Genomic DNA, 14,671 nt, shown 5'->3' on the forward strand with positions numbered 1-14,671 from the left:
GTGAGTTTGATTTTAAAACGACAATTCGATTATAAATAACTTTGAAAATTTCAGCTAAACTTATTTATTGTAAATATTCCTCCCACACCGCGCAACAAACAATTAATCAAATTATAAAACAAGGGTCAGATTTGAGCAGCAAAAAACAATTTAAAAAAGGTAAAAGCCAAAACAGTATATTGTAGTCTGCAGAGAATTGAATACAATTTCATGAAAAATAACCAGGCAGTTCGTCGATGTTAATTAACAAATCTGAAACAACAGAGATGGCAGGTGTGACAGAGTCAAAAGACACTATTTTGGACAGTAATTATTTAGACATAAATCTATATTTTTAATTAGGAATGCCTCGTGTACACATAGGAATGTAATTCTTTAGTTAACTGTTTGCGTGGAAAATGCGTAAGCAAGAAATAATTTCCGTACGTAATTACATTACAGTGAGTCATGCCTAGGTTTGGCGCTTGTTTACGTAAGTTCGTGTTTGGGACATCCTGTTTGCGCCTAGGGCGTGCAACATTGCATAGGATGTGTAAGGTCTTAAGAATGCAGGTTTTTCCATAAAAATAGGCCCAAACTAAGCTTAAATCAGTGTAGTAAAAGTTCTTGAAGACGTTGCACATATCAAGACAAGGAATTCTCTACGATGTAAAGGTATGAATCTTTGAAGCCTTTTACACTTATACCTAGGATAGATTTAGGACAAATCTATGTTAATATCGTTAACTAGTCGTTATATTTTATAGTTTAGATTTTCTACATATTTGTTAAGCATTCGTTTCATGTTGTAGTAATTCTAGTCGCATTAGCGCGTAATTTAGTACAAAGTTATTCACGCAGTAGTAATTTAGTAATCACGCTGAGTGTATCTTGTCTTTTAAACTCTTTAAGACGTTTACTATAGGATCGCTACCGCCTTACTCGCTTGTTTAACCTTTTTACTACGATAAATAGCCTTAACTGCGGGATAAAAGACCTTTTCTTTCCAACCTTTAATTTGTTCGCTACTTAAACTCTACACTCAAGGTCATTGTCGCGACCGCGTGTTCAGTAAACCGTGTAATTCTTAGTTTGTCATAAACAAAGGTTAAAATACTTACCTAAAGCCATAGTTAACCTCTAGTCAATTTTTCCTATTGCTTTTTCCATTGGTTTAGTTCATTTTAAACGGTTTACCGACTTGTACATTAAACTTTGCAACCTAGTAATTTTCACTCGCGTATTGTAAACACTGCTAATCAGTATGCAATATTCAAATTACCTGTGACGTAATTTACGTATTTCCGTTTCTATTTATATCTAGCAAAACTGTATTTTATTCATAACTTTTTAGCTATTTAGATAAGCTACAAATTTATTTTATCTCATTGTAAATATTTTTCTTGTTTTCATTAGAGATATCCTGTAATCTCGTTCCCGTTTTTTTTCATGTATTGTAAAGTTGTGTGAATTTTTCAATAAATTCTTTTGTCAAAACCACTTGCAATCTGATTCATAGCTGAGCGCCTTGCCGCCGGTTACACAGGCGCAGTAGATATACAGTCAATTCAAAAAAACGTTGTCGTCGACCGGCTCAAGCCTACGCAACTGGACCGAAAGAAATATGGGTAAAAATCATTGAAGCGGTTAAATATTCGTTCTGAATTAATTGTTCCGCTAGTTATAATAGATAATAATGGCGAGAAACAACCCAGCAAATGCATGTTTTTGGGTTTAGTGAAAGAAAAACAAAGTAGTTATGATTCAGTTCACAATTTCGAAAATATGAAGGCATTAAAAAAACGTCTACTTCAACACTTCCCGCTCGCCTACGAAGGTTCGTACTGTAAACCAGGCATAACTAGTCAGATAAAATTATGTAGTCAATTCGGCTTCAATGATTGCTACCCAGAGTTCCTTTCGGTCCAGTCGCGTAGGCTTGAGTTGGTCGACGACAACATTTTTTGAATTGACTGTATAGTTAACGGCATTGTCTTCAACCATCACCTCAAAAATATTTATATATTGTAAAATAATATCAAAAGTTCAATGCGAAAAGATTAGGTCGTTTGTGGACAAAGAAGCCTTAAAAGATACATCAGGAATTGCAACTATAAACTGTAAAGTAAATTAGTGAAAAAAACAAAACTACAGAACTCGTTAACCCGGCGTTTTTTCGTACCTTTCCTGCGTTTACTCAGGACCAGGCGTAAATCCAGTAAGGGTATTTTATGTTGGATTGTCGTTTATAAGAGCAAGGGCAAAATGGTTCATTTATCGAAATTTTATATCCCGCCATGCAGACAAAGCAAAATTCCATGATCGATATTTACCAATAATATGCTAGAACTTTGGACAGTCAACCAAGATTGAATATTAATTAAATATTTCGATTTTAAATATTAATTCACGCTTATTGACTGGGACCGAGGGAAACAGTGTGTTTTGTGGTCCCGAGACGGCGGAGTTTCCCGAGGCGAAGCTCAGAGAAATATTGCCATAGAGAGACCCGGCACAAAACATTGCTTTTCCGAGGTTCCAGTCAATAAGTGTTTTGTTATATACCAAGTGTCAAAAAACACAAAGCAATTATTTGATTATTTAATTTTGATTTAAAATCAGAAAATCACACATTTTTTGCGAAACCACTTAATTGCTATTACCGGTCAACAACATATTGTTCCCCTTTGAGAGCCGTTGCCGGGAAAACATTGAAAAGCGTTCACTTTCACGTGATACCCTCTCGCCCAATCAGAGTACGAGAGAAATGAACTTTGACAGTTGGTATATAACAAAGTGTGTTGTTCTTCGGTAACCGCAATCAATGCTAGTGTAGTTGTGTGACGTCACTAGACATGACGTCATTAGTTATTAAATAGATGATCAATTTACGAAATAATGTTTTCTCTGATCATGCTGTGCATTTCATTATTTGTATATTTTTATGAATTTATTTTTATTGCACTTTTTTGACAACACCGTAATTTTTTGTATATTATTTATACGATAAACGCTAAAAGTAATATGATGACAGTTAAATAAACTAACTGATTCTATTGTTGAATAAATCTGTTAATAAGTTCTTTGTATTGAAATCAAGTTTGTCCTCTTTTTTTCCTATTCCACCCTTCTGTCTTGTTGTTGTCATTTTGTCTGTCTGTCTGTCCATGACTGTTTATCTATCATCTGTCTGTCTGTCCATATGACTGTTTGTTTATCATCTGTCTGTCTGTTCATGACTGTTTGTTTATCATCTGTCTGTCTGTCCATGACTGTTTGTTTATCATCTGTCTGTCTGTCCATGACTGTTTGTCTATCATCTGTCTGTCTGTCCATGACTGTTTGTTTATCACCTGTCTGTCTGTCTGTCTGTCTGTCTGTCCGTCTATCATTTGCTTGGCTGTTTAAAATTCAATTTTCGGGAGTCTCCTTGTCTCTCTGTAATCCAAACCCAAATACGGGAATGTAAGAGAAGTGAATGCCATTAATACAATGGTACCAGTCGCTGATATTATCCTTTACAGGTGCCATGAGATTGCCATGGCTACACATACTAAACAGCAGCATGCACTTGTCAGTCTTTTAAGCTGGTCTACCATTTTCGCACGTTTCGTTTGCTCTTCGACGCAAAGTCTACAGTAGTCCAGGTACACTTTAACGAGGCTCTTACTGACAAGGTACACTGAACTAATTAAGTTATGAGTTGCTTCCACTATGCCTTTTTATTGCTTAACTTATTCTGTGAAGGATGGAATTTCTTCATGAATAAAGGCGCGATCACACGGAGCAATTTTCTCTGCAACTTGTCTCGCGCAACGACGCTGCGACACAAGTTGCGTGGAGCATTGCAGCGTATAACCCTACAGTGCAATTTGAGTTACGAGTTGTAGCAATCGTTACGAAAAGTAGAATTCGTTCCTCCTTTCGGCAACGATAAGATTGTGTCTCCTGCGTTGCACAATGTAGACACTCTAGCAACTTGTGTCGCAACGCTGTTGTGAGACAAGTTGCAGAGAAAATTGCTCCATGTAATCGCGCCTTAGCCAAGAATAAAACCAGCTTTCTTAATAACCTAGTGTTAATGCTGACAATCAACTTGATTGTAGAGTGGTTTTCATAAACCCGTGTGAAAATCGATTGTACAAATTAGTGCAAAGTTGTGTAGCTCTATGGTCTACTGTATACTGAACTTACTAATTTGTGCAATTTCTTACGAAGTGTTTCCCGGATATATGGTATTCACTCTAGCAACGGAAAACTCACTCTTTGAAAGCTATTTCGAAAGTTCTTTATATGCAAAAAAATGATCAAACATCTTTACTTCATCTGAACATTTCTTATGATCTTTTGTGCTTCGGAAAAATGATTTTTGTTCAATTGTTTTAACCCGCTTCCCAGCCCCAACTAATAGGTTGCAGCATAGTAGCAACCTAGATTAGCTTTCGATTATAGCGCCATGAACCCTCCTCCTTCCTACCTCCCACACACAAACACAACTTTTCTTAAGTATCCTTTGAAAATTCCTTCGTTAATCTATTTAAGGATAAGAATATTTACTGACTATACTGAGTAGTTTATAATGACATTTTTCCAGGTTTGCTTTTCTATCTAAAACAAAACTTAACGACGCACAGTTTTATATTATAAAAACACAAAAACAGCAGCAGTAGCTTTCAAATTTTTGTCCATTATTATTTCAAAAAGTTTTCCAAAATAATTATGGATAGATATAAATGCTAAATTAATTCATAATAAGCAATAGCTGCACAGGATAGCCTGGGGCTAGGTCTAACTTGGTGGCTAATCTTGCCAAAATTCTTCATGAGCTGTCTAATTATTCATCGAATTATTTTAAGATTCATTTGTCCTTGAGGTTTGAATAGTCCTGACAGACTGTCAATAAAGGATGCTGCTCGTTCCTTATTGGCTCGCTGTAGCTACCTTGGGTTCACAAGGTAAGAAATGTGTTTCAGCATAATTTATTTCTTTTCAAAAAGACGAAAAAATAAAATAACATTTCATGATTGCGCGCGGGGTCTGGGAACGGGAATGCGAGGGATAAAAAGACAAAAGCGATGGGCGCCATATTGGTTGGCGAGCGAGTTGGGGAAGAATTAGGAAAATATTAGGAAAGAAGATTATTACAATCTTTACTTCGACAATTTTTACTTCGACAGTTTCTTCCAAGAATATCCATGAATACCAACTTCGAGCAAAGCTGTTTACGAACTACAGCAAACATGTCGCACCACAACCAAACAACAGTCCTGTCAATGTGTCGTACAATATCGCCTTTGCTGGCCTCAAGAATATGGTAAGTATGCATTGAAATATTCAGTGCTGATTATGAGAATACAGTTCAACGTGATTTAATCATTAAATAAGCGGCTCCCTTAAAATGCCCCCCCCCCCCCTCTAAAAAACACCCTCACTATGACCGCTAAATAGAGGTCGTTTTATAAAGCCATAAGCTACGTCAAAAACACTGAAAGCCAAACTCTAGTTTTTTAAAAGTTTTACTTAAAGTTCATTAGGTTATCTTTCACATGACATGAAAGTAAAAGACTCAGTACTACAGTTGTTTCCATAACCGTGCCGGATTTGTTTACATTGTCAATCGCTTTAGCTTTGTATGGCAGAAAACTCTATACAATTATAAAAGCTTTTAAGAGCGAATGTCTGTAATGGTCGAGAATCGCCGGACAAAACCAAAAAATCAAATTCCATTTTATTTTACCAAAAGATACCTTTGGGTGGGTAGTCTTCGAAATGCATGTCCAAAAAGTCTGGCGATTTTTATTTTTTTCAAAATTCGCGAAAGTTGAAAAGAACCGCCGACAGTCATTTTCCGGCGACTCTATTTCCATAAAATTAGGCATGTTTAGGGAGTGCTCGTGCTCTAAGGAAAAATCCTATGGCATTGAAATTTTGTCCGTACATTGTTCATCATTTCTTGTTTCCAAAGATGTAAATCACTTTGGCATCTGTTGAATTCAAGCTAAGATCTCTGCCATCAACTTCCACCAACTAGGAGCGATAAGCTTCGAGCCTAAAATTGAGGTTAGTTTGCGACGCTATATTGAAGAGAGTATATTTTTTTCCACATAAATTTTAATATTCTTTGAAAGCCCTATCATTGGGCTTTCATCGTACCAAGTATCGTTTTTGGCCCGTTAATTCTCTAACTTCCAGAACTAAAGACGCTAGGACTATTTACAGCATTCGTGAGTTCATGAATAAATGAATATATAATGAACCGAGCATGACGCTATTTAGTATATGGTTTATTTCTTGCAAAAAAAAAAAACAAAAAAAAAACACACAAGAAAACGAGTCCTTTTTACTTTTAGGAGGCATTTTTGAGTATAACAGAGAGATATATGAATATATTTGACCGTAAAAGGTCAAGTAGCCACGCGTCTAGTCTTATGAAAATTTCATATTCATTTGTAGTCGGAATTTAAAATCTTCGGTACAAAGCTATTCTTGGCTTTTACGTGACGTCATCAAAAATTTAAACTCAAACCATGCCTTATATTCAAAAAGTAATAATAAATATATCAAGGAATCAAAGATTCAAGGCTTAGGAAAAGTTTCGTGTCTTCCTATGTTTGGACGCCGAATTATGGAGGTTGAATTTGTGTCACGCAATATTGTGACGTTCATCTGATTAACAATAAAAATCGGAGACCTTTCTTATGTATATCAATAGATGCTTATGCACATCATTAGGTATTCGTCATTGTCCATTCTATAAAGGTATGACATATGAACCTGAAAAAAAAAACGAAACTTTTTAAAAACAAGTCGCATTACCGGCGTTTGCATTACTACGCGGCCACCCCAGACAAAAATCGCGACGTGCACTTTGCAATAGACTGCCGTCAATCAAACACGTTGACGCCATTTACACGCGTGTGTGATTCAAAAGGCGCCAAAACTTCAGTCGATTGTTTACAAGTATTATGAGCCACACTCACCGGGTCTATCCGGGCAGATCCAAACGCGTGTAAATGACGTCAACTTGTTTGATTGACGGCAATCTATTGCAAAGTGCACGTCGCGATTTTTGTCTGGGGTGGCCGCGTAGCAATGCAAACGCCGGTAAGGCTTGACGTATTGAGCACTTTCGCGCTCGGCTAGCTGTTATTGCTTTACAGTAAAAAAGAACTCTCCTCTTACTAATAGTTTTTGACCTAACGTGTTAAGAACTAGTGGTGCACGAACAGTAAGAAACAAGTTCTTCGATGAGTGTTAAATAGGGGGCTTTCTTTCTTGGTTTGTTTGGTGGCACATCCAGGTCAAACGATTCACATATATGCTGCAATAGGCCAAGTTTCATCTTCTTCAGTGCCCCGCTACCGGCCAACTCGCAAATGTTGTACTGGTCTAGCACAATTGGGTGTTTCCCTTGCAAAGATGAAAGAATATCTTGGCGAGCATTGTCAAAATTAGCTTCCTCTTCAATGGCCTGGATGTCTTCTTGCGAAAGCAGTCTTTTCTTGGCTTTGGTTGCGAGACGCGAAAAGTATGATGAAATTTGTTGAGGACTTAAGAATTCAGCGACGGAAAAAAGTCGTTCGCCATCAGGTCCTTTTGCTCTCCTCATGTCTTTAGCTACAGCTTCTGCTTGAACCTTTTTCCCTGTGGATTGGCCAATGTTAAACTTTTACAGCAGGTACTCTTTTTGAGTTTCGTTAAATCGATGGGACTTCTTGCTTTCACGAAGTGCCCAGCCCTCCTTTGCTCCAGAGACAGGGTCTTCTTTGGCTGACTCGAGATGTTCACTCTGAATGACAGGCCTTTGTCCTATACCCTCTTCAAGTCTTGAAGCGTACTCGATTTTGGCTAGATCCATCAGGGTGTGTCGTTCAACATACTTGCAACATTTTTCAAAGGATAGGTGTTTTTCTAGATTTGTGTATCTCTGAAAAACACGCACACAGCCTTCTCGAGGGCAGGAAAAAACTTCACTTGAAGAAGGGAGACTGGCTTGAGGTGCCTGTGGTTCAGCTCTCTGCTGGTCGGTAGCGCCTATCCTTGCTGTAGATTTCGCAGCGTGATCTTTAAAATCACCAGGCGAAAAAGAAACATCCTGTAACCATTGATATTTGTCTGTATGCATAGAAAAATATGACGTCAAACAGTAAGTAATACCAAATACATTATTTCATTGCATTAACTAACCTGTACTAGTATTTACATTGATATTTCTCCCTTTACCAATGTTATATGCCCTCAAGGCTGCTAGTTTCCCTTTCTCATCAAACCAAAAGTTATTCAGCTTGCTTATGCCTATAAAAAGTAAATATGGAACAAACGTTAATAAGTCCATGCCCTGAACTTTGATTCCTGTCGATTTCTCGATTGCGGGACAAGCAAGGATGGTGTTGTTGGAATGATAACATCCAGCGTTGTCTTGGTAGAGGAAGCACCTCAAAATTTCTGGATGCTCGTTTCTGAGCGTTTGGATGACATGTTGAATTAGAGCGACTACTGCTGAGCTTCCCTGTGTGCAAGTTTGGATCACATGGATAAAAGCTTGGGACTGTAAGACACCCTTTGATCGCCGATATACAACAGAAATATGCCACGAAATACCTCTCTTCCCAAACCAATCAGTCTGGGATTCTCGGTAAAGTTGAGGGAGAAATTTCATGGCCCAGTCGTTGATGACTAAGATGGTATGCTCGTCCAGTTTCTCTATTGCATCTAAACGTGCTTTATCTTGGTTGACAGACCTCAGCAGGTGGCACTTCCATGCAATTATGCTTTGCTTTCCCTTTTGGCAAAGGTACATTGCTTCATCGTGATCATCATCGTTGGTGAAGGTCACAGTGCTTACGAGTTTTTCTATTTCCTCTAAGGTAGATTCCATTCCTTCGCACTCAGGGCATCTTTCATCATGCATGTGATCACAAGTTTTCTTGTGGTCTTTTTCCGTGGGGTCGCTTAGGGCATATACACTACAGTGACTGGGTACTTTGCATTTGTCACTGATGTGTGTGATAGTCTTCGGTTGGTTATGTCTCGATTTATTTGTTTTATCTTGACTCTATACTACATGTATTGATCAGTACGCGAACTGATATATATCTGGCGTACATGTGTATATATATACGATTACAATCATGTGATTAACTATAACGTAACTAGTTAAACAAAGATGCATTGTCACACAATATCATATAATGTTACATCCTCCTCTCAACGAACTACAAGTCAAACTTTGTTGTTGGTTTGACAACCCGTCCATATCTAGTTGTGTAGTTTGAGGGCGTGTCCATGCCACTAGTACTTTGTGGTACTTGGTCATCTGCTGGTGGCTTTGGTGGTGTATCTTGCTTTTGTACTGCTGTATCCGGTCGCAAGTCAGACCTTGTTCTGCAATATACAGTTTCATTATCATGCCTTTTCACAAGGTACGACCTTGGTTCTCTAGCTTGTTGCTGTACTACTGCTGGCTCCCATGTCTTCCATCTGTGATCATACATGCGCACTGGTTGCCCACCATATAAGGGTTGTTGTACTCTTCCAGTGGTACGGTTATAGTATTTACTCTGCTGTTCTTGTCGGTCAAGTAGACTCTCTCTGATCTGGTCCCTATCATTTCCAGTCTGGAATGCTCTTTGTGCAGCTGGTAAAGTGGTCTTGAACTTTCGACTGTTAAGAAGTTCTGCTGGTGACTTGAGGTTATTGTTGACTGGTGTTGTCCTGTACGAAAGGATCCCCAAGTATGGGTCCTCACCTCGCTCGTCACACTTCTTCAGGATGTTTTTTATGGTTTGCACCATTCTCTCAGCAAAACCGTTTGACTGTGGGTACAAAGGTGAGCTTGTCACATGATCTATACCATATGTTGCTGTAAACGAACTGAATTCTCTGCAGTTGTACTGCGGTCCGTTGTCAGTTATAAGGCGTGATGGAATACCATGCTCTGCGAATATACTCTTCAGGTGGCTGATGACGGCTGCTGAGGTAGTACCTGTGAGGTAACGTATGACTGGGAACTTGCTGTATTGGTCAGCCACTAGTAGGTAGTGCTTACCTTTGTACTCAAACATGTCAGAACTGAGTGTTTCCCATGGTCGGCTGGGTGTATCAGCTTGCAAGATTGGTTCTCTTTGGTTCTTTTTTTGATATCTCTGACATGGTTCACATTGTTCAACTATTTGCGTTATATCTTTCGTTATTCCAGGCCAGAATACACATGATCGTGCTCTGAGAAGACACTTTTCGATGCCTAGGTGGCCTTGGTGGAGGGCGCGTAAGATGTCAGCACGTAGCTTGGGTGGGACGATGATTCGGTCTTGCTTAAGGAGGATACCATCTTCGATAGTAAGCTCTTCTCGAAAATTCCAATAGTCTAGTAGAGCTGCTGGACAATTACCTCTCTGATCAGGCCATCCTCTAAACACGGTTTCTCTGAGAAGCGACATGGTAGAATCCCTTGCTGTCTCTTCTCTGATCTGTTTAAGTTTTGTAGGCGAGGCAGGTAGGGTCTTTGTGATGCAGTGGACATCTATTCTTGGTAGTTCTCCAATGGTTGGCCCTGTTTGTGGAGTGATTCTCGAGAGGGCGTCTGCAATGGGGACATTAGCTCCTTTAACGTATGTAACTGTGACGTCATACTTCAATGCGCGGAGCACCAATCGTTGTAGCCTCGGGGGGCAGCTAGCGAGTTTCTTTTTGAAGATTGACTCAAGAGGTTTGTGGTCAGTTTCTATCTTGCAGTGCTTCCCATATATAAAATAATGAAATCTTTCTAGGCCCCATACCACGCCTAGCGTCTCTCTCTCAATGTTACTGTAGTTTGATTCTGTATCTGTGAGTGCTTTCGATGCGTAGCATACTGGTTGGCCATTTTGTAGGAGGACTGCGCCTAGTCCCTTCTGCGACGCATCTGTTTGAATAGTTGTCTCAGCATTCTTGTCGAAGTACCGGAGTATTGGAGCTGATGCGATTTCTTTCTTGACATCCTGGAAGGCTTTATCCTGTTCTGTATCCCAAACAAAAGCTGTTTCAGCTTTGGTCAGTTCTCTTAGTGGTGCTGTGATTGTCGCTAGACGGCTGGAGTACCTTGTCAAGTAATTAACAAGGCCCAAGAAACTCTGTAAATCCTTGACGCTTTGCGGTGGTTGCATGTTCAATATGGCTGATATTTTCTTTGTATCTGGCTTAATCCCTTCAGGTGTCCATGTGTGTCCAAAAAAACTCACTTCTTTGCATTTGACTTGCACTTTGTCTTTATTGAACTTTATGCCCTTCTCTCTTGCGCGGCACATTAATTTGGCTAAGTTGTCGTCATGTTCTTTCTCTGTTTTGCCATACACGAAGTTGTCGTCGGCGATGCCTGTAACACCTTGCAGGCCTTCTAGGGATGAGTCGAGTTCCTTTTGGAAAATGTCTTGCGATACGTTTAGTCCAAATGGCATTCGCGTGAATCGATACCGGCCGAGTGGGGTGTTAAACGTGGTGAGCAGCGAGCTCTCTTTGTCAAGAGGCACATGCCAGTAGCCCTTCGTGGCATCAACAATACTAAAGAATTTAGCATTATGTAGTTGGCTTACTACATCGTCTATCGTCCTAGAGTGGTAGTGCTCTCGCTTTACCCATTTGTTGAGGTCCCTGGGGTCCAGGCACACTCTTAGCTTTGTTATCTCACCCTTGTCGTTGACTGTCTCGTTCAGGACTACACTGTTGACCCAGTCTGTAGGCTCATTTACTGCTTCTATAACTCCAAGTTCCTCCATGTTGTCAAGTTCGGCTTTGAAACGTTCGCGTAAATGTATAGGTACTGCTCTAGGAGGGTGAACGACCGGCTCTGCTCTTGGGTCCAAGGTGATGTGGTATGGCTTCATTTCAAAGGTACCAATACCTTCAAAACGGTCTTTGTATTCATGTATGAGTCTCTCTTTGGTTAGAGGACGGTTGTCTTGCAACTTTCCTTTTTGCTTGTTGAATGTTTCAATGCTGCAGTTGATTGTAACGAGTCCAAGTTGTTCGCACGTGTTGCATCCAAGCATGGCAGGCCCTTGTACATCTGTTACAGTAAAGGGTACCTTCGTAGTATTCCCATTGTAGTGTACGTACAGTTCACATGTACCGATACAACGGATTTCCTGTCCACCATACGCGGTCAGAATATGTGGTGGCCCGAGTACTTTATCTTTCGGTAAAGCGATTATCTTGTCGAAGTCTGTTTTAGACATAACATTGGTCTCTGCGCCCGTATCAAGTTTACATGATAACCTTGTCATTTTCTTGTGGAATGGCCTTGTTGTGACGTTAACGGTTGTAATCACTTTGTTGCGACTTGAACTCTGTAACCCGTTGACTTCAAGCGATCCCATAAAGAATCTTTTAAAATCTTCTTCACAGTGTTCAGGACTTGGTTCCTCGTTTATTTCGTGTACTTGTCTGCGCTTGTTACACATCTTACTGAAATGTCCTCGTCTGTGGCAGTAATGACATTCGACACCGCTGGCGGGGCATTTCCGGTTTGCTGTGTGCTGTTCATTCCCGCAACGGTGACACGTGGATTTGGTCGTCGATTTAGTTTCTTTATTCGTAGGGTACTGTTCATACTTGCGTTGATTTTGCGTTTGTCGCTGTGGACCCTCCAGAGCATTTACTTCATGGCTTGCGTTGCTCATCGCGACAAGTTGTTCACGTGTTGCTTCTTCGGTTCGTGCGATTTCCCTCGCTCTCTGGAACGTCAATGAATTTCCCTCTGCAATGCATTTCTTTCTAACAGTCTCATAGCCAGTGCCAAAAACTAGAGTGTCTCTCAGCATTTCATCTCGTAGTTCGACGGGAAATCCACAACTTTGTACGATGAGTTGTGCTTCTGTCAGAAAGACGTCTAGCGGTCTGCCGTTTTGTCTCACATTACGTATATTAAATCTGTTCAAGATATGGTTTGCTTGTGGCTTAACATGATCCTCAAATCTCTTCCAATATCCATTTATGTCCTTGTGCTCTTCCTCGTCCAATGTCCAAGTGTTGTATAGATCTAGTCCATAGTCTCCTGACCATAACAGTAGGTAGTTAATCCTTTGCTCTTTAGTTTTGCCCTTCAATGGCCCATCAAACATGAGTTCGCATTTCTGTTTAAAACGCTTGAAACGGTTATATAAATCTGGTCCAGACGACCAATCCATCTTTGGGGCTTCGAAGCCTGAAAGATCTCCCATTCTCGTACTGGATTTGCTGAACAATACGATGTATATACTAATGAATACGATGATGCGTGGCGGCGACTTGAAAATTGACCTCGGTGTTATTGTTGTGTAATCCCCGGGTGTAATCTCTCGAAGACTTGGCTTTACAAATAGGTTCTTCGAAGTAAGTTAACTGATCCCACTTCTGACACCATGTGATAGTCTTCGGTTGGTTATGTCTCGATTTATTTGTTTTATCTTGACTCTATACTACATGTATTGATCAGTACGCGAACTGATATATATCTGGCGTACATGTGTATATATATACGATTACAATCATGTGATTAACTATAACGTAACTAGTTAAACAAAGATGCATTGTCACACAATATCATATAATGTTACAATGTGAACCTACAATTAAAAAACGATGGGAAACGTACGATGAATATTATCTATCGATTCCTTGTCTTTGGACCAGCAATCACGTCCAAATGAGAGAATCACAGCAGGGGCCGTAGCGAGGGGTTGAGAATGGGGGGGGGGGGGGGGGGAGGGGCGTACATGGCCCTCCTAAAAGTTTCGTATCCAGCCAATTTTTGTTTGATGTATGAACAGTAGCGTGGCGAAAAGGGACACAGAGGAGACGTGTGCTTCCAAAAGTTTGCTGTTTCAGAATTTAATTAATTCATCTGGGATTCCCGCAGACTAGGCCGGAATAATGGTACAGTGCCCATGTATGATCGACACCTCGCCCATGTAGGGTCAGTTGATGTGGGATTTGTAGTCGTATATGTACCGACGAAATTACAAGTACCTTATAATCTCCTTTCAAGTAATGTTTTCCAGCCTTCAAGGATTCTTGTAGATTTGCAACCTCATCTTCGGAAGCACCAAGTGCCAACGTCTTTCCCAGAACCTCGGATAAGTCTTCAAATCCCCTTGCGCCTTCAGCTGCAAAATAATCAAGGCCTTGTAGGGACTTGCGCAAGGAGGCACTGCACTCCAACAGAATGCGTATCATCGTACTTTCACTGAATGGTTTGAAGTTTATCTCGGCACAATACTGCTTGTACTGTTCAACAATGTGCTGTGGGATGATTGTTCTTATTACGTTGGGTACAGCAAGAATTTCACCATAGGAAAGCTTCAGTTTCTTCTCGCCAAAGGGCAGATCTTGTACGATATGCGGGCTTGTAATAAAAGCCAGGAAATGGTCCAGTTGTTTTCTTTCGATGCGCAGACGTGCTACAGGCTTTACTTGAACTGGAGCAGCACGACCATACTGTAGGCGGTGGAGGTTTGCAGAGGTAAAGCGATACTGTGTTAGCCCTGGGATAAATCTTTGTATCTCCTTGAAGGTTGCCACCCCTGTCATTATGGAAAGAATTTGTCGACGGGAATCCCAACCTGAGACATTTTTGTACGCTTCAGATAGAGCTTCCAGGTAGTTAACTTGAGATTGGGATAGTTGGGATGCACCAGGGAGCGTACTCATTATGGGCGATGATCTTACTTTATTCCAT

The 14,671-nt window shown here is 40.2% G+C and overlaps 2 protein-coding genes and 1 long non-coding RNA gene across 4 annotated transcripts in view; 1 reads left to right on the forward strand and 2 right to left on the reverse strand.

Moving 5' to 3' along the window:
* Positions 1-310: 310 nt before the first annotated feature.
* LOC148905967 (uncharacterized) lies at positions 311-1,197 on the reverse strand. Its single transcript, XR_016121544.1, has 2 exons — positions 1,101-1,197; positions 311-686 (listed from the first exon to the last, which is right to left on the reverse strand). It is a non-coding gene; the product is annotated as an uncharacterized LOC148905967 (long non-coding RNA).
* LOC116307096 (uncharacterized) overlaps positions 608-14,671 on the forward strand; it is a 22,479-nt gene continuing 8,415 nt past the window's right edge. The window contains exons 1-4 of one of the 2 annotated variants that reach the window (XM_089039088.1): positions 608-654; positions 3,504-3,656; positions 4,836-4,934; positions 5,157-5,293. In XM_089039088.1, the coding sequence (XP_088895214.1) occupies positions 4,886-4,934; positions 5,157-5,293 (186 nt within the window). In that variant the 5' untranslated portion in view covers positions 608-654; positions 3,504-3,656; positions 4,836-4,885. The remainder of the gene's footprint in view (positions 655-3,503; positions 3,657-4,835; positions 4,935-5,156; positions 5,294-14,671) is intronic. The other variant, XM_089039089.1, reaches the window with a different exon arrangement.
* The window catches only part of LOC116298705 (uncharacterized), a 7,699-nt gene continuing 211 nt past the window's right edge, over positions 7,184-14,671 (reverse strand). Inside the window, exons 1-4 of the mRNA XM_089038856.1 lie at positions 13,957-14,671; positions 8,167-8,992; positions 7,699-8,094; positions 7,184-7,623 (exon numbers count right to left, since the gene is read on the reverse strand). The exon at positions 13,957-14,671 is cut by the window's right edge and continues 211 nt beyond it. Of these exons, the coding sequence (XP_088894982.1) occupies positions 7,184-7,623; positions 7,699-8,094; positions 8,167-8,992; positions 13,957-14,671 (2,377 nt within the window). The remainder of the gene's footprint in view (positions 7,624-7,698; positions 8,095-8,166; positions 8,993-13,956) is intronic.

Source organism: Actinia tenebrosa, unplaced genomic scaffold, assembly GCF_029948245.1.
Source record: "Actinia tenebrosa isolate PJP-AT-01 unplaced genomic scaffold, QUT_ActTen_1.0 PGA_scaffold6__47_contigs__length_16458017, whole genome shotgun sequence".
Lineage (NCBI taxonomy): Eukaryota > Metazoa > Cnidaria > Anthozoa > Actiniaria > Actiniidae > Actinia > Actinia tenebrosa.